The sequence below is a fragment of the Psittacula echo genome (assembly GCF_963264785.1).
Source record: "Psittacula echo genome assembly, chromosome: 6".
NCBI classification, from domain to species: Eukaryota; Metazoa; Chordata; class Aves; order Psittaciformes; family Psittacidae; genus Psittacula; species Psittacula echo.
In genome coordinates this window covers 46,915,824-46,938,429 of record NC_137743.1, presented here as the reverse complement: position 1 = coordinate 46,938,429, position 22,606 = coordinate 46,915,824, and the positions used below count along the sequence as shown (strand labels likewise).

Genomic DNA, 22,606 nt, shown 5'->3' with positions numbered 1-22,606 from the left:
AAGATCTGGACAGTGTGCCAGAGAGACTGTTGGACTGTTGGGATACTGTACACAGTGCACTTTGCAAACACATGACTTTTCTTCAAAGAGAAAATGTCCATGGTATTGAGTGTTTGTCTTGGGAGAAGTAATTGATGATGTGGTGCCTTAACACCAAATACTTCATTAATTCGGGTGTATTTAGCAATATTTTAAATGTTTAGTGCTGGAGGTTTTTGTATCTGGTACACACAAAAGAAAGTCTTTTTATATGCTCATTGTCACCGTGAAAGAGACTTACTAGTTAGCATCAGACAAGGATGCAAGGATTTCAGCATTTGAAGGTTTTTAATGCGATTTTCTGCAGAAACAAAGAGGAATGGGAGGAGTGATTGAGTGAAAGATCACAATGGCATGTGATGGAGTGAGCTGGTGTTAGTCACTGAATACTGTAAGAGGAGCACAAGTGCTTGCCTCAGATAGCTACTCTGAGATCTGTGGGTGAAATGTATGTGGGGAAAGAAATAAAAATTGAATTAACAAGATGATTTCCTGTACCCCAAGTGTCCTGGAGCAAGAGCACGTGGTTCCCAGGCAGGGTCTCAAGTTGCTCAGAGTTTTGGCCATGAAATTCCTCTTGCTCTTCTGGAGCCCATGTCTGGATAGCCCATGGGTTCAGCAAGCACCAGAGAAGTTTCATAGCAGCCTGTGGGAGGATGCAATCAGATGGGCCCAGAGCTTCCTTCCACCAGAAAGCCAGGACCTTTTAAATATCAAGGTAGTGGCACCCTAAAAGTGATGTCTAGTCCAGACAAGGAGACAGAAGTGTGATGCTGGATCCAATTGCCAGCATGTGGTCTGCAGGCAATAAAGAACAACATAATCTCCTGCCACCAAAGTTTACTCCAAACACCCAAATAGCTGCCCATGGTTTGTGTGTGGACACCTAGAGCTGATGAGTGTCACACACTGTGATTCACCCTGCTGTTCACATCTGGAACTTTTGACAAATAACTCTCAAATCCTTTTTAACTTCTCCCTGTGCTTTGCCTTAATTTTTCCTTAAGGCACCAAGCTGCTGGTGTTACATAGAGCTTGTGAAAAGACACTTTGTTCTCTGTACCATAAAGACACAAGGTACTGCAAGTCTTGTGAGTCCTACCTCCTTGGTCAGCCTGTCCTGGCCTCACCCCTGCACGCTTTGCTGGAAAGGTTAGTTGAGATGAATCCAAAAAGTGTCCAGCTCCTTTGGTCGATAGGGAGTTTCTTTTATTCTAAACAAATTTTCACCTCTTTCCCCGTTACTCAGTGAAGATCACAAAACTATGTCTGCAGGTAAAGGGTTAATTAGCTGGGGCCTGAACACCAGCTGTGCTCCACTTTACACATGGGATGGGAGAAGTGGATCTGGTTCATGAGAAGACCTCCACAGGAGCATCCATGCTTTCTGTTCCTTTTCATTTTCCTGAATTTACTGATACCCTTTCTCCCCACACACAGTGTGAAGTTTTTCTGTGGCACTGGTGGTGCTCGTGCTTAGAAATATGTTTGCACTTGTGCAGGGAGTGGAGGCAAGGTGAAATGCTTGGGATGGATCTATGAAGGAAGAGCCCAGGACTGATAAAAAGCATCTAAAAGCTGCTGAGCTGTGAGTTTGTTCTGTGCTGGAAAAACCACCTTATAGAAAAACCTGTCTAATACCCAGGTAACCGAGCTCAAACCAGCTACATATACAACAATGCCAACTGGTTTGCAATGAAAAGATGTGTCTGGAGAAGAAGTGAAGGAACAGGGCCACGGGGTTTTGCTTTTAAAACATCTCTGTCCCACCATTCTTCTCTCCATAGTTAATTCCTTGTGGTTTTAGTGGTGTTTTCCCAATGAGCTGCTGTGGAGTGGACTCCTTTCACCCTTGCTCTACTATGCAGGTCCTCCTCCCAGCGAGGGTTGGGTGCTTCCACCATGGGGCTGATACTGCTCTGGGAAGAGGTTTTAAAGAAGGAAGGGTGGCTACTGAAATTGCCTCCCTAATCAGAAACCGGAGTTCAGCTCCTGTATCTTATCTTTACAAGTTGTTGCTTTTAAACTGTAGCCTTGAATTTGCCAGCCAAAACCTCCTGCTGCACCAGGCTTCAGCGCATGGAAGCAGAAGGCATTTCACCTCCCAGCATGACGGAAAACTGCCTTTTTCATCCTGAATGACAGGCCTGTTTCTTGATTAATGTTTTTACCATAGGGGAGATTGCTGATGGGGAAAGCTCGTTGGCAGTTTCCCATCAGTCAGTGTCTGCATTCGATCTTGATACAGCTGTGGCTTTCCAGTGAGGATCTCTCCCTGTGTGCTTACTTGCCATCACCATGGGAAAAAAAAAGGAGTTGCTCTTCTTTGTGATCTAGATGGCAGTGAATGTCTGATGTCGATGTGATGCACATGAGTGTTAATGATTTCTTGCAAGATCTGAGTCTTATCTTCATGGGCCAGGTCCTGATACTGCCCTCAGATTCAAGAGGCGGCAGCACGAGAAGCTGAGGGATGCCATGTACTGCCCTGCTGCGTGTGCCATGATGCTTGGGGCACACAGGCAAACAAGGGGCCAGGTGCTGAGCTCAGACATGATCCAGGCTAATAATTCATCTTTGCTCGGGGCTGGATTTACAAATGTCCCACAGCTGATCCAAACCTCCTCATCTGTGTGGCCTCTTTGTTATTTTAAGAGAGGATATAGTTTTACCTTCAGTCCCCAGAGGCTGGTTGGTTGAACATGAGCTTCTGACAGAAATCATTGTAAATCTGCTTGGGCTGCCTGCCTGGAAGGGAGCTCACTTCTGATGGGAGTCAGGGTGATTTTTGGGGCATTTAACAGGGCAGCTGATTGTCGTGGAAAGGACTCAGTTGGAGATCAATGTGATCAGACAAAGCCATTTATTATAGCAAACTAACTCTTTATATACTATTTCTTAAAGTTGTTTGCACTAACTTGGCCCATTGTGATTGGATACATATCTGTGAGGCCCTTAACAACTAACATATAATTGGTTAAGCACAGGTGTGAGAACCTGACCTTCAAAGTTTTCCAACAGTCCTCAATTTATCAACTCAGTAAATTCCAGCTCCTTCTTATCTTGCTGGGATTCTCACTCCCAGTGCCTCGCTCCCATCCTCCTTCACCTTTTGTTGTTCCTTGGTTCATGTCGGACTCTATGTAGGCACTTGCTGATCGGGGCACATGGCCGTTCTTTGCCAGAAAATCATCCACAGCTGATGGGTACTTTCTGAGATGGATCACTGTCCTCAGGGCCTGCTGAATGTCCTGGTCCAAGGGATCTTGTCCCACCTCAGCAGCAAGTGTCGAGGAAGAAACCTCTTCTTCCATCCCAAAAGACAAGATGGGGAAAAAAAAATGTTCCTCTTGTTCAACCCAGCTGCCATTCAGACACTTTCTCCTCTGCTCAGTCTGATCTTTTCTTTTTCTGTTGCCATCATTCTTTCTATCCCCTTTTCCAGCTCTGCTCATTACACATGTGGCCTTTTCTTTATTGGCTGCTGCCCAGAGCAGTGGCCTGTACAAAATGCGTATTTCCACCTTCCCAGCAGAGCAAGTAAAGAACTGAGCATTGCAGGCAGGGCTTAAGGACCCCTGGCTGCTCCAGCCAGCTGCTGGCCTTGCTGCTCTGCTGGAGATGAGTGTTTAAGGGGTGCAGGAGTCAGCCTAGATCCCCACTGGAGCCAGGACTGTTTGGGCCAGGGAAAAATCTGAACCTGGGAGCAGGGTGACCCTGCAGCAGTTAGGGTTTACCTGATTTCCAAGCAGTTATGAATGAGAAGCTTCCTTATCAGAATCCCCCTTCTGGATAGATGTCACCTTGCCTGCATGCCTTGCTGATAAGTGCCAGGACTGTGGGTGCCCATGCATTCATGGGAGCCCATCACCTGGCTGGCTGCTTGCTGCAAATACAGGCTGCAAAGTAAACTTGTGCTGCCTTGCTAAGAAAAGCAGCAGAGAGTGTGGCTGTGTCAGACTGCTCCTCTGGACCGAACTGCTTCATCAGAGTTTATCTGGGCTAAAGCAGAGCAGGGGTTGGTGTCCTCCAAAGAATTGGCTGAAACACCCTCCTTGGGTGTTTTTGGATTAGTGAAATGAGCCCACTGGGTTTTTTTTCTTTTCCCTACATGCCCTGTACTTGACAGCAAGATGGATGTTCTCATATCAGGCACTCTTGCAGTGTGGTCCTCATTTAGTGACATTACTAAATTAGTTGTCACTCCTGAAACCAACTGTGAGATTGAACAGCCTCAAGAATTATGACTAAAGAGCAGTTTAGATTTTGAAGTGTTTATTATAGCTTAAGGGCTACTCCCAGATTTTTCAGGCACATAAGAAAGAGTCTGGGTGTCTGGTCAAGGGGCTGAGTGCATGGTGCTGAAGCTGCCTCCCCCCTCTGCCTGCCCCACACTCCCCAAATGCCTTAGAAATGCCTTAGAAAAATGCAAAGCTCTTAATCTGCTTTGCATGTAATTGAAAATAATGGCAGCACTTCAGTGCAGTAGTTGTAAGAAATGCTTCAGGAGTGAGCAGCGTTCTCAAATACCTGCTCCTCATTTACTTTCTTCTTTTTATAGACTCATTCTGTTGGGGCATTTAATCCTCCCGTCTATATACACAGGATCTATGCAAGAGGGGTACTATCCTATGAGTCTTTCTCGCAGTTTACAGGAGGTAGATTTGAGGTAGCTGACCTAGGTATGGTGACTGTCCTCTCCTCTGTGGATTTAAAATATTTGATTTTAAAAAACCTCTTTCTCTTAAACTCTGAAAGTCATGCAATGGCACATTTCAAGGTTAGTGCTCCAATATAGCATAGCTTGTGTGCTGTTCTCTGTTTAAAAAAAGAAAAAGTGTGTTAACTTATAGCAGTTTGTGGCCTCTAGCTCAAGGTGAAGTTGTTTCATTTGTGCTGATTACTTGCATTTTATGTCCTGAGTGTTTTACAGAGACATAAATAATTGCACAGTTTTCCTTGGGTATCCCATGGCACTCCACAAAGGGCGTGCTTCACTCTTAAGACTTGTTCATTGCAGACTGCTTCAGATCCAGGTCTACAGTATCATTTTCACGTTCATAGGAAGGTGAAAATTTCTTTGCTTGCCAAGTGCAGCAGCATGCTGGCACCAGTGGAGTGCAGCAAGGCAAGAGAAGATGGGCACAGGCTGACACTCCCTGCAGGCTTGGGGCCCCCATTATGCAGGTGTATGTGAGACAAGAGAGTGGAAATTTTGCTTTGGCCTTCCCATGGGTACCAATTGTAAAGCAATCTCATTTCCTCAGGCGTGATGCTGACACAAGAAAATAACAAAACTGTGTGGCAAAACTGCCAGTGCTACAAGTTCCCCCATTGGCTGATGGTACGAGACAGATAACTTGGCTCTGCGAGATCCTCCTTCAGATATGGGGCTTTTGCAGCTCCTACCTACCCCCAGCAGCTACCCCCACTCCTGCAGGATCCATGGCCTCCAACAAACATGTCCATTGGTGGGTACTGTTTTGGCCACATCCCATGAAGCTTCCAGTGCTGGGGCGGAAGAAGCTCTGGGAAGGTGGGAAGGGCAGAAATAGCTGGTGGAGGGGTGCTTTCCCCAGCTGTTTGCACATGCTGGAGAGGTGTGGAAGTGGTTGGCATGTGCCTGTGACCAGCAGAAAATGAGAGGTGTTATTGCAGGGACGGTTTCCACAGCCTTCAGCAGGTGGAGGCTGATCACCTCCACACACGTTTACTGGCTTCCTATTTATGCTGAGCACCGCCTTAAAAGAAAAAGAAAGAAAAATGAGTTGATGCTAAAAATGCAAAGCAAAAATTTGGCTGCTAGGAATAACAGCAGTATGTGAGTCCTCCTGTCCTTGCTTGCTTTGAGTCCTCTATTTTACCTGTGCCAGAAAATACCCCATGTACAGAAGTTTATAATAAATCTCATGCAGCTTGATCCCCGAATCTGGTAGTAAATCTCAGCCTGAGGAGCAGAGCCACTGGAGTGGTCTCCTCCACCTCTCGTGGGGTTTTGGTAGAGTGCTGTGCCCTGGGAAAAGTAACCACTCAGCTCAGATCCCCACTGGGGGCCTCTGTGGACTTTCCACTGTGTAAAAATAGATGTACCACAGACAACTTACACTATCAGCTGCAGCATCACTTGAAGGTGCCAGCAGCACGTTAGGCCCACGTATCGGTGCACAAGTTAATCCAGCAGCTAATAGTATGACTAAGAAAAACCCTCACTGCTTAAATCAGCTTGTTGTTTTTAGTTTATTCTGAAGTGCACGTAAGTCTGGTTTAATTGCAACTAGAAGACAAGCAAAAGGTATGAGCTAGCTGAAAGGCAGTTTCCATCTATCTATCTATATAAGGGCTTTCACAGTTTTCCAGACAGGCCTCTTACAGAGCCACATGTTGTCCAAACAGTCTGTCATGCTTCCTGATGTGCTTGCACCACACAGGAATGATCTGGTTGAGCAAATCTGCTGTGTCCTTTCAGAAAGGAGCCGACGTATTTCTACCAGCATTTATTCTCTAAATGAATACATTTTTCACTTCTGCTATGAATATCTAAGATTCTGCTTTAAAAAAACCTCAAACCTGCCATGAGATTCCAGAAATAGTTTACTTTTCTGGAAAGAAGATTATTTTCCAGTCAGTGAAACTTGCACCAACTGCAAGCAGCCATTTCCTAACCTTTCTGGTGGACTGACATGGGCTTGAAGCAAGGAAAATCATGGCCAGTGCCAATGCAAAAATGCAACTGACTGAAAATTGGGGTGAGATGAAGCGCTGCTGCTTTTTCTCTCCAGAAGAAACAGCAAATGCCCTGGAGCCCTCTGAGCAACAGGCAGGCACTGGGTGGGATGCAGACCTAGAGCACAAGCTGCCGGCAGTGCACACCTTCAATTGGCCTGGCTGGTGCCAGGTTTGCTTTTCCTCTCGGGCAAAACTGGAGATGAAGGTATTGGGGATTTTTTCCGTGCATGGTGAAGGCCAGGAGGCCAGAGTGTTGTGGGCTTTTCTGTACTTGTCTCACTCCTGTCAATCAGGAAGTGGTGACGCAGGTTTTGGGTTGGGTTTGAGGTTTTGGAAACCTTTTCTAAAAGTTGATCTCCTCTCCCCATCATATTTCTGAAGTGTGAAGCCGTGGTGAAGGCTGGTGGCGACCAGAGGGATGCCAGCCAAAATGCAGCTCCTCATCAGATGTAATGGGAGGATTTTCCTGGCTATTTGTTTAATCCTCCTTGTGGGATACACAGCACAAGGTAAAACAGGGTGGTTGTTCTCTCGGTAATCCTCTTTCTGGGCTATGCAGTGTAGGCCAAGTAGGGAGTCTCTGAATTTTTCAAACTTACCTTCTTCTTTCTACTCGAAAAACCTGTTTTGCTAACATTTCATTTTCTGGAGGGGGAATGGTAAGAAAAGGTGCTTTTTGCAAGTGGCACGTTTCTGTGCCCCTTTCCCTATGAGAAAAAGACTTTACAAAATACATTGCTGCATGTGCATATATTTTCAATCCATGTATTTCAATTTTTTGTTGGTTTGTTGGTTTTTTTGAAACAACATAGTGGTTCAGTTACTACTGTTATTCAGTTATGTAGTTGCAGACGAAATATGTAACAGCTCCCATGTCATAACTACTATGGTCTACTTTTTTGTGATGACAGGAAACTGGTTCTAAGTATGAGGAAATTAAACGTTTATTCAGTACAATATTGCAACACACAGCACTAATACAACTAAAAGGAAATGTTGATTCATGATGATATGCATCCTGTGGATTTATTTCTTGTGAGAGAGAAGTGTTTTCCAAGCATGTACAGTATCATTTATCCCCAGATCAAGGCTGTGATAGTGATAGGCTTTAATTAGTATCTACCACTCAGAGGTTGAGGGATTATGGCCTGGTTTTTGTATGTTGTTTATTTACAAATTATTCAGCTGCAGTTGTTTATTTTGTCACCACTGTTGTTATTAAAAACCTTCTTAATAATATGAGAAGAAAATAAGTATTACAAAGGCCTGTGCTGTAAAAGAAGCAGGAAATGATACCCATGAGATCATTTTTCTCTTACAGAAGAGCGTAGGAGGTAGCTGAAAGTCATCTAGTACATTTCAGTAATATATAGGGCAGTAGAAAAGTGTAATTACAGAAAGATATTCCCAAGAAGTGGAGAAAAATATAGTTTGAAGTGCGAACATGGGGAGAATGTGTCAGGAGGCCTCAGAACACATTAATTACATAAGACAGAGAGGAAGGATGAAATGCCGTTGTCTTTATCTTTACTATGCAATCGTTATTTTCTCCTTTTGGTATTTTTTGAAAACCACTTTTTAGTGACAGCCCCAGTCAGGTATCTGGGGACCACCAGAGCTGCAACCGTAGGTTTACATCACTGAGTCATATATAGGAGACACCTGAACCGTCTCTCAAGGCAGCTCTTGGCACACCTTGAATTTTCAACCTCCCTATCAAAACTCATCCTGCTCAACTTCAGGGAGCTGAGCTGAGTCACTCAAAGCCAAAGCAGAGTTGTTTGTCACCCTTGCTGGAGAGAAACAGAAAGTGAGGGTGCAAGAGGCAGCTCACCACTGGGGTGGCTTGTCCCCAGGGGATTCTGAGATATCTCCACCAGCTTTGGGGAGAACTGCAGGTGGCTGAGCCCACAAGTCCTCCATGGATATGCCATGCCATGCCCCAACTGCAAATAAGCCCTGCTGTGATGATGGCATGAAGCAGGGGTTTCCCATCAGGTTTTTATTCCTAATTCGTGTGGACTTCCCGTGACCGTGTGTGAGAAGCACCTGATATTTCCGAGAGCAAAGATGTCACTTAGGATGTCAGTAGCCATTTAGAATGTCTTCAGGGTTAATTTCTTTTTTGGTGGTTGAGCAATCAGGGCCTCACAAATTGCTTTCTTCCACTCCTTTAAGCTTTATTAGGTACTCATAAAGTTAATAGTCCTGGTGAATAATGTCCTGGTCCTGGTGAATAACACACAGCTGATTCAATCAGGTGCTCCAGTGCAGAAGGCAAGGTACAAGAGAGTGAGGTGCCGACCTGATGCCTGGTCCGCTAACTGCATTGAAGAGAAGGGGCCCTGGTTTTACGTGCCGACTGGTGGAGCCAACAGGATCCTTCCTCCCATGGCAGACCTGTCCCTGTAAGTTCATTTGTCAAATGTTTGTTGTTAACTCTAGCATCCAAAAATGTCCGGTATTCCTGTCTCAACAGTCCTGTCACAGGTTGGCTCACCCATGGGAATGTGAGGCTTCTGTGTGCACATTTAAGGGCTAATAAACAAAACAATTAATTTGGAATAAACTTGCTGCCGCTCTGCATTTCAGGATGAAGCGATACCAGGAGCTGGGTGATATATTCCCTCTGTCAGACGAGGAGTCCGGCTCTGGGTCCGACACCATGCTGGAAGCAGAGCCAGCCTCTGGGTCAGGGCTCGGTGATGGCAACAGCTTCTCTGAGGTGAAGCTGCCTGTCTTCCTAGCAGGCCCGCGAGGCAGTGAGCTGAAGCGAAAGCTAACGGAGGAGGATTTGCTCCTGTAGGGCTGGAGATAATGGCCTTCTTGTGCCTCCCACACCCCTTCCCCAGTGCCTGACCCAATGCGATGGCCGTGAAAAGCAGTTTTAAACCAACTTCAATAAACACTTTGCCTTAAAATCTTCATTGCTTTCACTCACTAAAAAACCTTCTTTGTTCAGCCTGAACTTGCTCTTTGCTTTTTGTGGGCAGGACAGCCATCCCCAGCAGTAGAGAACAGGTTCTGAGGCTCTGCCTGATCCGTGTGGATGTTATTGTGTTCCAGGGATAATAACTTAAAAACCTCTGTGTGGTGAGAGCCACCTGCACTAATCACATAAAATACTTCCAACTGGCTGCCTCGCACCCTGAAAAGCACAAAATCTTGTGAAAATGTTTTGGGACCATGATAAGGAGTATCCGAGGGAACCGCGGTTGTTCAGTCTGGAGAAGAGAAAGCTCAGGAGGTCCTTATTTCTACAACTACCTGAAAGGAGGTTGCAGTGAGGTGGGGGTGGGTCTCGCTCCCAAGTAACAAGAAACAGGACAAGAGATAACGACCTCAAGCTGTGCCAGGGGAGGTTTAGACTGGATATTTGGAACAATTTCTTCACAGAGGGTGGTCAACCATTGGAACAGGCTGTCCAGGGCAGTGGTGGAATCACCGTCCCTGGGAAGTGCTCAAAAACCATGTGGCCCTTGGTGACATGGTTTAGTGGTGTACTTGGCAGTGCTGAGGTAATGGTTTGACTTGAGGATTTTAAAGGTCTTTTCCAGCCTGGTTCATTCTGTGGTTCTGATTTCACCCGTTATTTCCCGAGACATCCCTCCCGCGCTGCCACCTCCCGGCCGCTAGGCAGCGCCATCCCGCGCGCCGCGCATGCGCTGCCACCCCCTGCACCCTGTCACGCCCGCGGGCCGGCCCTTCGGCTGTGTTGGAGCGGGCGGCAGCGGCGGCGGGAATGGTGGAGGGAGGCGGTCACGTGCGGCGGGGGGGAGGCGTGGCGTGGCTGGGCTGTAAGGTCACATGACAGGGGCGCGGGCGGGGTGGCTGGTGCTGGTGGCGCGCGGGGCGGGTAGTCGGCCGCGGAGGGGAACGCACCATGGTGAGTGCGGGAGGGGCGGCTGTCGCCGCGACGTTACGCGGGACGCTACTCTCCAACCGGCGCCGCGCTCGCGACCGCCGCCTCAGGCGATGGCGGGGTTTGGCCGGGCGGTGCCTCCTTCTTTCTCCCTCCATCCCTCCCTCCCCACCTCCCCACCTGTGGCTCCGGGTTGTGCGTGAGGAGAGCCGACCCGCCGGGCCCAGTTTGCTCTCTGGTGCCGCCGCTCCTCTCTCCCTCACCTCTGGTCGGGTGACACCCTTCCCCCCGCCGCCGGTCTGGCCGCCCCTTCTTCGGCCTGCGTCATGCGGCCGTACTGCTCCCCGCTGCCCGCCTCGCCCCGAGCTCCGCCCGGCCCGGGTGCGGCCGCCCCGTGGAGGTGGCGGCGGCGGCCTCCCCGCGCGAGCCGCCGCTGTGCGGGGCAGGCTCGGGGGAGAGCTGACAAAACGGCAGGCGAAAAGCAAAGGTTTGGGTGTTTTTAATATAATTTATGGACTAAGGCTTGGGATGTTTCTCAGCTTTTCCGTCCGCACATGTCTTCACCAGGACGGGGTTTAGCAGTGGAACTCGGCTTCCATTTTTCCTACACTGCTGTTGTCGGGGAGGCTTTGGAGAGAGTGCATGTGATAGTCCTGAAAACATCAGTAAATCTTTCAGCAGCCCCTTAAGGCAGCAATTAAAATGACAGCAGTTGGTAGTGATCCTTCAGGGCTGGTGAAATAGGGGCCACTTTGTGCTTACTAGGCTTGGCCTAGGCAAAGTGCTTGATGTGCTGTGACGTATAGGTTGAAAAAAACCACATTAAAGAATAAGCTAGATTTAGTTCTGAAACATGTGGATTCTTTAACATGTGTCTTTATCTGTTGGACATGCAAAAACTTTTTAGGTCTGTATGTGAAGCTCAGGCTGGGATTTCTGCCCTGTTGATCAGCTGCTGGGAGTCCTTCACGTCCTTTAGTACAGCTGTAACACTTAAGAACTGAAAGCAAATTGATTTTTGACCCTGATGAAGCAAAATTTTCAGCATCTGTCTTTTGCATGAAATCAAGAACATAGCCTAGCACTTGGCCAGCTTCTGAAAACCTTAGTTCTCCTTATTTTCTTAAGCTGTAACATAAGCCATATGATGGCTTCTTAAAATATTGTCTGGCATAGTTTCCTTGCAGCAGTATCTTGGATAGCAATTGGAGGAGATACCAGCTGTTGACTTCTTTATTCCATATGTTGTTGTCCTCTCTAGATAAGATCATGGCTAATCTCGAAGGGGTACAGTTGAAATATTCATGCACAGTGTCTTGAGAAGTCCTATGTTACCTATGTTAGATCTGGCTGACTTTTAAATGATGGTACAGCGTCATAATTTGGAAGGTACTGTGAGAGTATCTTGTATGATGTTTATGTAAAGGTAATTTTCTTCCATGTTTAGTTGCAGGGAGTATAAGGCTAATCTGGAAAATTGAGTACAGTTTCTAAGGAAAAGATAAGGGCATGTTCAACAGGAACTTGTAACAGTTCTTACTGAAACTTTCTTCTTTCTCCCTTACCCAGGAGCCAAAAATCAAAAAAAAGGAAAAAATTTTGTTTCAGCAGTTAATGCAAATATGTGCTTGGTAGGGACTTGGAAGACAGTTTGGTGTTATATTTGACCACCTTGTTGGTCATCTGCTTCTTTCCTCTGAGAATGTGAAGTAGCTATAACTGGGTTTGAGTTATAGTTCTATACATCTTTGTGGATTGAACTAGGGCTGCTTACTATCTGAACAAATAGGAAGTCAGTTTAATCTTGTGTGAATCAGTGTTTTATAGCTCAAGCTTGCACCACGTCTTTGCTTGTCTTGTAGGGGTGAGCAAAAAGTCACTCAGTCTTGACACTGCTAAGGAGTATCATTCAGATCAAACTGTTCTTCTAGACTTTTTGCTATTAATGCTATATTTCAAACTTCAGGATCAACACAATGTGTTGAAATGTGTTTTTACTCAGTTTTTGGTATTAAATTGATGAAATGAGAATGACTGTTTCATATATACCAAATTCATGTAGTTGAAGTAAAAGCTGTTGTTGAGAACATAGTGTACTTTCTCCAACTCCTGTCAAAATTGTACTGAATTAGTGTTGTCTGCTACAGTACATCAAAGCAGATTAGTGTTTAATTCTTAGGAGAAAATGTTGACTTTTGTCCTTACCTTATTGAGTTTCCTGTAGAGCCACTAACATGTTTTGCAGCTTCTTGTAAGAAATGTTTGTGCAAGGTCAAAGGATGATCTCTTGTAGTTTCTGATGTTTGGTCTGGTCAAAAGTTCGGGGCTAGGGAATGCTGTTGTAAGGTGAGGACAAACACTTGATGCTCATAATGGATTGATGCCTGGAGCAGTATTACAGGTAAACTTGTAACATCCACTGTATCTGATGGCAGAGTAACTAAGGTAGACTGCATGAAGAACAGCTGCCTCTTGAACCTGTTAGTGCTCACCTTATTGTTTAAGAGGCGTAGCAAGAGACATCAAATAAAAATCCCTGTTTCCCTTCACCAACCAGGGGGATGCTTTAGGTCTTGTATTATATCCCCTGTTGTTGTTTCTTTTCACCCTGCTTTGCTCTTACTTGCCTTGCTTCTGACCATCCTTGTTACTGCTATTTCTGCAGTAAGTTATAGTGGGTATAAAGTAGTAAGTTTTTGTTTGTTTGTTTGATAATATCTCAAATCTCAAACCAGATGGAATGTATTTGCTAGAAGTTTGTTGTTTGTGGTTTGGTTTTGTTCTTTTTTGAAGTGTGGTTTAAAAATTATTTTTTTAAAGTGAAACCAGTGAACTGTCAAAGTAAAAGTAAAAAGCAAAGTAAACTTTGCAGTGTCATCAGAAACTGAAGCTGTGTTTACAACAGTAATGTTTTAAGTATTTGTTAGTATTTTACTGTAGGAGTAATAATGATAATTACGCTGTGTACTTTTTAATAAATGCTGTATTTTGTAAGAGCTGTTGCTGCTTGTTACTGACCTCATTTCAGTTATTTGTGAGGTGAACAACTGTCTTTTTGTCATTGCTATTTCTTTGGTCTTTAACACATAATGGCTTTGTAACTTCATGGGAGCACAAATGTTTTTTTCCCAATGTGTAATGTACAGCTGCAAGTAAATACCACATTTTAAATGGTGTGTCCACTGTGTAGTAATTTTTTCTAATTCTTTGTTATTCCAGAATTTTCTTGGAGGCTTGTTCAGTTCTGTTGGTGAGATGGATGTTATTCTCAATGATGCTGAAACACGAAAAACAGCAGAAATCAAAACAGAAGATGGTAAAGTAGAAAAGCATTTTCTCTTCTATGATGGAGAATCTGTTACGGGAAAGGTAAATCTTTTTTAAAGTGAATTTTAATACTGTACTGACTCTGGCATATAAGAAGGTAAATGAAAAACTGATATAAGCTAGAGCTGCAATTTTAGCTTGTGTTGTTATTCAGACAGGAAACACTTTTCCTATATGTGGGTTTGTTTTTGGGTTTTTTTTACCTATAGTCATTCAGGCAACTGGTAAACGGAATGTTTTACTAGTTTTTTGTTTCAGGTCAACTTTCATTTGTGAATAAGCTTTTTGTGCAACCATGTACAATCCTATCATTGCTTCTGACAACAAAACTGTTCCAGACTGGAATCTGGAATCTCCTGCTTCTGCTTCCCCTTGAACTCCAAAATCCACAACCCAGCCATGTAACAGTAGTTTTTTGGTGGGCAAAGCCAACTTGGTTTGCATACCCTGGAGCTAAACCTTGTGTTTCATGCCCTGGAGTGGTTTATGGAGTTGTGTAAGACCAGTAATGCATGCAGTTGAGCTGGCTGCTGCATCAACAAGACTTGTTGGGGGTGTGTGTGTGTGAAGAGGGACAATGACTTCTTGCCATCGCTCTGGTTTTACTGGAGCCATTCTTGCTCTCTGAATGATTCTGTTATGATTTACTTTTCCTCAAAAAAACTTGATCCAGATATTGAGTACTGAGATTGACTTCCAAATAACTACTTTGATCTTGACTGACTTGTTGTCACTGAGCATCTTTTTGCTCTTAAGATATCTTTCCATGCGAAGATCATGGTTTTCTAGAAAGATCATTTCAGGGATGTGAAACTGTCACAAGATGGGCCTCAAAACTCAGGAAACTGAGAAAACTTAGGTTTTTTTTCTGTTTATTGGCCTGAGCACTTCTCCCTTTCATTAGCAATGCCTGAGAGGTGCCTGATGATGCAAGGTGTTAGCCTTCTGGCTAACAGAAGCACAGTGGAATGAGGAGGTCTGGAAGACTAGTAATTTATTGGACAGCTTCCTTCTACCTCTTTCCTTCTTTTTACCACAAAAATAAGTTTTTCAAGTAGTTTACTGCCTACTCTGATATCAACAATATACTGGATTTTAAGGTACAGGAATTTCTCTAGTCATCACTACCTTGTAAGAGAACATTATTTATGCGTAATATTTAAGTTTCCATAGAAAGTAATGGTATGGAATTTTTTCTTGTTTGGTTAGGTGTGGTTTTGGGAATCAAATTCACAAATGAAGGTCTTGATAGTAGGTTTCATTATCTGTTATTTTTCATTGACTTCTCTAACACCACTATGTGGCTGGCTGCTGAGGAAGGGACTTAGGTTCACTTGACTTGCAAGGAATGCATCTTATGGCAGTTCTTTTCTGGACTTCCAAATATGACTGTCAGAAGATGGCTTGAAGCTTTCTGCCTTCAAAGATTCCAAAAGGGTCACACTGGCTTAATGAGAATTCTGCTTAAGGTCTAGCTGGGATTATTAATTTTGGGACTCAAGGGTTTCAAGCTTCATTATAAATTCAGGTTTGTGGATAATTAGGTTTTTCTTAACTGCTTTAATGGTGCCTTCATAATGCTTAATTTCATAACCAGCTGTTTGATTTGGTTGCCTTCAAGCTCAGGTATTGCTGTTGACAAGAGGTCTCAGTTTTCATAGGAATGTAGTAATGTTTGTCTTCTTACTGGGATCATGTATTAAAGTGTTGGAAAACAATGTAACTGGTGGTTTGTTTTAATTGTTTTTTCCCTTGCTAGGTGAACGTTTCCCTTAAGCATGGGAAGAGACTAGAGCATCAAGGAATTAGAATTGAATTTGTAGGACAAATTGGTGAGTTTAAGCTATAAAAAAGGATATTAAGTGTGTGTGGTTTATGGAACTTTGCGCTGTCAGCAGTTTGGCTCTAACATTGCAACTTTGTCAGATTTGTTGATAAAGTGCCAAAGGAAGATTATATACTCTTATTTTAATACAAGTGATGTACTGATTTGTGTTACTCAAAGTCATTGGGAGGGAAGATACGTACATGTGAGAAAGAACGGAGATAGTGAGCATTTTGTCTGTCAAACTGGTTAAAAGTTTGATTAAGAACCACCTGAGACTAATGTAAATTTTTTCTAACTTTCTATCTTGTTGAGAATTGGATGACATAGATCTAGGATGAATTACAATGTCACTGCTCTGGAGACAGGAGGTGCTGTTGCTGTGAAACTGCTCTGTCTATGCTTATATTTTAAGAACTTGTTTCCAAGTGGCTGTCTTAGACCAATGGTCGTAATAAGCCATTTGATTGTAGGCTAGTAGTAATAATAAATCATTTGATAAGTGGTGTTAACCTGTGGGAGACCAGCTGGGATTGCTGGCCTGTCCTGTATGATCCAGTCTTGATGTTGCTTAGGTTTTGTGCCTTCAGCAATAAATGCTGAAGCCAAAATCAGGCAACGCTAATTACAGAGAGTTACAAGAGGTACTTATTAAAGCTAGCTAAACTGTTGTTTAAAAAAATGCCATGCTAGTGAAGCTTAAAGTATGTGTTCTGTTTGTTGCAGTTAGTTCTTTAGCAATGCTTACTGTGGGCTGCTGAAACTGAAGATAACTTAGAAAAATCGGATAGAACATTTGGTCACATACATGTAACTTAAATTAATTGATTCTGTTGTCCTCTCCTACCTGGTCCTGCCAAAATAGAGACAGCTAAAAATAAACACTGTAACATGTTTTCCTTTAACTTCCTCAACTGTAGAACTCTTCAATGACAAAAGCAATACCCACGAATTTGTAAACTTAGTGAAAGAACTGGCCTTACCTGGAGAGCTGACCCAAAGCAGAAGCTATGACTTTGAATTCATGCAGGTTGAAAAGCCATACGAATCTTACATTGGTGCCAATGTCAGACTGAGGTTTGTGACTGTTAAGCTTTCTCCCCTCTCCTTTCCTGCAGAAAATTTGTACTTTAGCAATTATACTGCCCTCTCCCCCTCTTCCTCCTTTTGGATTTCAAATCAGATATGTAACAGCCAGTAACTAGTGTGCCTTGATTGGAGTTAAGGTTGTTACAATGTAGCCATTTCTACTTTTTTGGAATTGCTCAGTGTTGTTCGTATAGATAAAATTCTTTCAGTTCAATCAAGTGAAGATGGTCCCCATGTTTCTACTTAGAAGTGTTTTGTATTTTGGTGTCTTACTCTTCTCTGCTTAGTCTTAAGAATGTACTCTTTGTTTTTCAAAGACAACCTGTACTTCAAAGGGCTTTTGCTTATGCAATTCTGAATAATTATGGCAAACTTGGTGGCTTTCTTCCTAGGTATTTTCTGAAAGTGACAATAGTGAGACGGCTGTCAGACTTGGTGAAAGAATATGATCTGATTGTTCACCAGCTTGCTACATACCCAGATGTGAACAACTCCATTAAAATGGAAGTAGGCATTGAAGACTGTCTTCATATAGAGTTTGAATATAATAAGTCAAAGTAAGTGTCACTTAGAACAAAATAAATTGCAATAAATATCTCAGGGATAAAAGTGTGGAGTACATAATACTTGATGAACAGTCGTGGCATCTGGATACTTAAAATGTAAAGCAACATTTTCAATTATTGTGTTGAGCTGTTTGGTTACTGGATACTAATTACACAGCGATCTTTGAGAAATACTTGTCTGTTCTGCCTCCAGTGCTAATAGGAAAGTCACTAGCAAATATTTAAGACTTGATTTCTGCATTTATACTTTTTCAGTATAATTACAGTACTTCCTTTACTAATTTGCAATGATGCAAAGGTGCTAATTTCACTGGTCTGGCTGAGATGCTTTGCTGGGTGGGGAAGTAAGCTCTAAGTAGTTAACAAGCAGATAAGGCAACTGCCTGTATAACTTGTATTCAGGAAGGTGTAAAAAATGTGTTTATTCTTTAATTAAAACCCCAATTCTGTTCTTTTAAAGGTATCATTTAAAGGATGTGATTGTTGGAAAAATTTATTTCCTCTTAGTGAGAATAAAAATTCAGCACATGGAGTTGCAGCTGATCAAAAAGGAGATTACTGGAATTGGTAAGAGAAACAAAGTCTAAAAGAAATGGCAACTTGTATGTCTGTTGAGCCTTATGGAGAAAATAGTTGCAGCTCTGGCTAAACTAATGCTCCATGTCCTTCTTTCTCACTGCTGTTTGACTACCATTTGAATTTTGTGCTTTGGTAATCGTACTTAGTAGTCAACTTAGTCTGTAGCATTGTCCTGGGATTGTGACTGTTGGGCTAATTTCACAAATATGAACAGTTGTAAATGGAACTTGGGCATAAATATGAAGCATCTTTATTAGTCTTGATAGATAATTAACAAGGGAGAAGGTATGAAATGAATCTTGAAAACTCCTTGCCCTCTGCAGAGATTAGCTTGTAAAGCGGGCTTGGTAAAGATTAGCATGAATCTCTCATGGTCTAGAAAAGTGCCATTTTCAGTTGGTCTGAGACTGATATGATGGAAATATCAAGAGGCTTTGAAGCAGCAACAGCTTAAATATTGCAGATCAGGCTTGTACACCCTGGAACTAGGAAGGCAGCAAGAAACTGTGGCTCATGACTTCATTCCTCAGTGGCTGGGGTCCCAGTGAGCTGTTTGTGTGGAGAATGGGAAAGCTTCCATAGAGCTAGAGGAATGGTAGAAAGCGCTCCTATGTTGTTGGCTTTTGTGGCTAAATTAGGTGCTCTGGTTTCTTCATCCTAGTCTCTGGGGAAAGGTGGCTCTTTTGCTAGGTGATAACCCTTCAGGTTCCTAGTCTGATCATGGCTTAGCAGTATTGGTCGCTAGGACTGGTCACCAAGCAGAGTGGTTTCACAAGTCTTATCCCACATGCTTGTCCCTTATTTAATGCCTGCATACGCAGAGTTCTTTTGAAGTGCTAAATACTGCCTCTTTTTTAGTGTGGGGAGGAGAGAGTAAGAAATAGATGCTTTGCCTGGGAGAGGGTTTTGCTATTTTTAGCTGTGTGTAACTTGTATGTAAGACCAAGTCAAAAAATGTAGTGTTGTGTAAATTAAGTGCTGCAGAGTAGAAGTTACTGTGATAAAGCTTTGTAAATGTTTAAAACTGAAGCATGTGTTCTCACAGTGAAAACTTGTTTTACCAGGACCCAGTACCACAACAGAGACTGAAACCATTGCAAAGTATGAAATAATGGATGGTGCACCAGTTAAAGGTAAGTAACTGTGCTGGTTTTAAAGTGAGCATTTTGAGTTAAAATTGTATTTAAAAACATCTGGAGGGTAAGAGATTACTTGTATAGATTTTTCTTGGAGAAACCATACAACCAGGTTGCTGAAATGATAGTGGATTTTCCTTTTCAAAGCAGACATTTTTTATTAGGGTATTTCACTTGGGATCCTAGTAATTCTTACCCTTATTTACTACTGGAAATTCTAGGACTAATTTTTTTATCACTTTGGTTCAAACCTGATTCCGTGGTGTAGACCAGCTCTAAAGAGTTCAAGATACTGATCCTGTTGTCTTGCCTGGTTACCGTGCTTCTGCTGAGAAAGTGTTATCACTTTTGATTCCACACTTGCCTCTGTGCTGTGTTACATTTGTGATGTTCTTTGGTGGGTTTCCTTTTTTTATTCTTTAGTCAAGGAAGGTGCACAGACAATGCTAGGGAAACTGCCTTTATTTTGCATGTCTTCTGAAACTGTATGAGTGATGTCCAGTTTTAAGGAACTAATTGGAGCTTTTTTTTTTTTCCCAAGGTGAATCGATTCCCATAAGACTGTTCTTAGCAGGCTATGACCCAACTCCAACAATGAGGGATGTCAACAAAAAATTTTCAGTGAGGTACTTCTTAAATTTAGTGCTTGTGGATGAAGAAGACAGACGGTACTTCAAACAGCAGGTACGGTCTGAGGAATCTTGTTGCAGAATTATCTGTTGTTGTACATGCTGCTTTGAATGTTCAGCATGTCAAAAGCCACCTGTGCTTCATGTATGGCATAACCATTTCTGCTGGTGAGTGTACTGAAAGCTGTACAGAAAATATTAGCTTGCAAAAAGTAGTCAAGGGGAATGATTGATACTCATGTAGCAAGTATAAAATGTTCAGTGCCATAGAACAACCTTGCATTGTGGATATCCAGGGAAAACACTTTGTGGGTAAAATAAGCTCGAGTTGCATTTGTTTGCTTGCTTGCTTAAACTACTGCAGGTAGATTTCTCCTCCCAGCATTATCCCAGGTTCAAAATTGCAAAATTATAGTAAGGGATAAGACTTCTGACTGAAAAACATAACAAAAGTTGAGGTCATGAAAGGAATAGCACTGGAATGAAGCTATGTGGATTAGGTCAGAATCTTCCTGTTAAAGAGTAGTCAAGGCAGTATAATTAAACATGTTGAACAGAACTTAACTGTGTCAAGCATACAGTGCCCATGATGGGCTTTGGATTTTGAGAAAAAGAGGAAGAAAAACTATAATCCTTTCAAAATTGAGAGTAGGGTTGTTAAGGAAGAAAGAGGTGACTACTCAAGATTAATAAAGATAAGTGTTCAGGCAGTAACAAAATATGTAGATTTACTTGTGTCATCTTTCTGTTACTTTCCATATGTACTGCACTGTTCTGTAACTAATGGGGATGCAGTTTTTGTGGTCTGTGGTGTTTTGTGTTTTGTTTGTTTTGTTTTATATTTTTTTCCCCAAAAAGTCTTTGTCTATCAGGAACTTAAAATATTTGATGCTGCTGACTTAATGGTAATTGGTGGTTTCAAAAGTGTTTGTTTCCTCAAATAGGAAATAATTTTATGGAGAAAAGCTCCTGAGAAGCTGAGGAAACAACGAACAAACTTTCACCAGCGATTTGAATCTCCAGAATCACAAACATCTGCTGAGCAACCTGAAATGTGAACTTGTATAAGGTGAAAAACTTTGTGATGCATCAGCAGGTTAAAGGTGGCAGCAGCCTGTGGGAAAAGAAGGCCAGAATTCCCATTACAACTCTCTTCCTTCATCTTGCAGTGCTGCATTTACCATACTACTAAAGCATTCTTCAGTTAAACATTCAAGTATGTATATACATTTAAAATAAAGTGCTTTCTCAAACACTGGAACTTTCTTAAGCTATATTTTATACTGCACATTTACTTTTATTTGATAATGTTACATGCACTTGGATATGCATAATCTGAAATCTGATTATCTCCGTGCATGGTAGGCTGGCATATTTGATTTTTGCTGATCACCTATACAGTGTAGACTAAAGCATTTCCCTTTTCTCATGTTGTTTATTGCATGTTTCTTTCCAATGTTGCTTATTTCCATTTGTTTTGTTTTGAAACTACAGTAAGATGCAGTTGACTAAATCACACTTAAAAATGGAGGTTTACAGTGAGATTGTGTCCTAAGACACTTACTTGTCCTAAGACTTATTACTGTGTCAGACAGGGTTTAACTGAAACTGCATGTATATGCACTATAACTGTGGAGTCTTCAGACACCTTACCAAGGTTTCTGTGAAGCTTTGAATCTGTCAGTAGCGAAGAATGTTAGGAAGCATCTTTGCTGTCTTTCCCCCAATTCTCTCTCTGCCATACTTCTCTAAGCCTTTCATGTGAGTCACTCCTGACTTTTGGGTGCTCGTTGCCTGGTAACCAGCCATTGTAGAGATATTGTTGGGTGAAATATTTGAAGGTAATTATCTCTTATTGATGAAATAAATGCTGGTGACAGATTATTTTGCAAATAGGTGACACTGTGATTCCTCCTGGCTTCATGCTTCCACTGTTTTTAGAGTCTGTCTCCTCACTGTCCTGACAGGAGAGATGAAATGTCCTCAAAAGACATCTTCCTCCTAGTCCATCTGGACCTGTTATAAGAGCACACAAGCTCCTTTGTAGTCTTCTGGAAAGGTATTTTGAAGCCAGGCAAGCCTTAAAACTGTTAGCTTGTCTGGCACAGCAGATTGTTTCTCTTAATCATCTCATATGCATTTAGTGTTTGAAGAAATAGCTTAAAAATAGCTTTCATCTGTTCATAACTGAGCATGCCGTCTGTTATCAGACACATGACTTGGGCCTGCTGTGTTGAAGGCTACTTGTGCTTGTAGTTCACTTGGTCTTTAAACCAAGGCTTCTCAACTCTGGTGCAAGTGTCATTGGTAACCTTACTTTATGAGTAAGTAAATAATCGAATTACATTTCTGTAAGAACTGTTTTATTACTGTGGCACTTTGATAAAGCAGACAACGATGCTCTACTTTATGCTGGTATACTTCTAATGCCGATATCTTTGAGAGCAAATTCAACTCCCTCATGTAAGTGCCTGTTCAGAAAGTTAAAGAATAAAGTAAAAGCCAAATATTTTCGTGGCCACTTGCATGTTGTAATCTGGAAATGATTCCAAGAGATTTTGAAAACTTGATTGTATTTAACAAGCCTCAGATTGTGCAAACATGTATAACAACCGGGAAACATACTGAGCTGCTATTTGAATTATTAAAACAGCTGTATTCTCACTAACATCTGGGTCGTCTTTGTTGATTGGCTCTGCCCTTTGCAGCCTCAGTGCGTGTTACTTCAGCATCCCCTTTAACGCCCGCGTTAGACGGCAGCGGGATGGAGGTGCCCTTTAGGGCTTCGTAGCGGCCGGTTCCCATTGTGCAAGCCCCGCTGGTAGGGT

General features: G+C 42.7%; 3 protein-coding genes across 5 annotated transcripts in view; all 3 read left to right on the top strand.

Moving 5' to 3' along the window:
• The first annotated feature begins 6,054 nt into the window (after nucleotides 1–6,054).
• Nucleotides 6,055–9,674, top strand: SRGN (serglycin). The gene is made up of 3 exons (XM_080621312.1): nucleotides 6,055–7,274; nucleotides 9,026–9,173; nucleotides 9,358–9,674. The coding sequence occupies exons 1-3, from the start codon at nucleotides 7,184–7,186 to the stop codon at nucleotides 9,569–9,571; spliced, it is 453 nt and encodes a 150-aa protein (XP_080477438.1). The 5' UTR covers nucleotides 6,055–7,183; the 3' UTR covers nucleotides 9,572–9,674.
• Nucleotides 9,675–10,572: 898 nt separating this feature from the next.
• VPS26A (VPS26 retromer complex component A) lies at nucleotides 10,573–22,403 on the top strand (the record flags this gene model as incomplete). Its single annotated transcript, XM_080621926.1, is given in 10 exon segments — nucleotides 10,573–10,635; nucleotides 10,637–10,651; nucleotides 13,847–13,996; nucleotides 15,714–15,786; nucleotides 16,700–16,856; nucleotides 17,261–17,425; nucleotides 17,895–18,001; nucleotides 19,078–19,146; nucleotides 19,691–19,833; nucleotides 20,723–22,403. Coding segments are annotated over 10 exon segments (1,056 nt in total). The 3' UTR covers nucleotides 20,837–22,403.
• The window catches only part of SUPV3L1 (Suv3 like RNA helicase), a gene marked incomplete at its 5' end in the record, with an annotated part of 29,729 nt that continues 27,993 nt past the window's right edge, over nucleotides 20,871–22,606 (top strand). For 2 of the 3 annotated variants that reach the window (XR_013957249.1, XM_080621923.1), the window contains one exon: nucleotides 20,871–20,994. The remainder of the gene's footprint in view (nucleotides 20,995–22,606) is intronic. The other variant, XM_080621924.1, reaches the window with a different exon arrangement.

Excerpts from the sequence above, each read along its gene's own strand:
- SRGN (XM_080621312.1), top strand. The coding sequence starts at position 7,184 with ATGCCAGCCAAAATGCAGCTCCTCATCAGATGTAATGGGAGGATTTTC. Across the intron at positions 7,275-9,025 it reads TGTGGGATACACAGCACAAG|GTGCTCCAGTGCAGAAGGCA; the intron begins GTAAAACAGGGT and ends TGATTCAATCAG. Across the intron at positions 9,174-9,357 it reads CCCATGGCAGACCTGTCCCT|GATGAAGCGATACCAGGAGC; the intron begins GTAAGTTCATTT and ends TCTGCATTTCAG.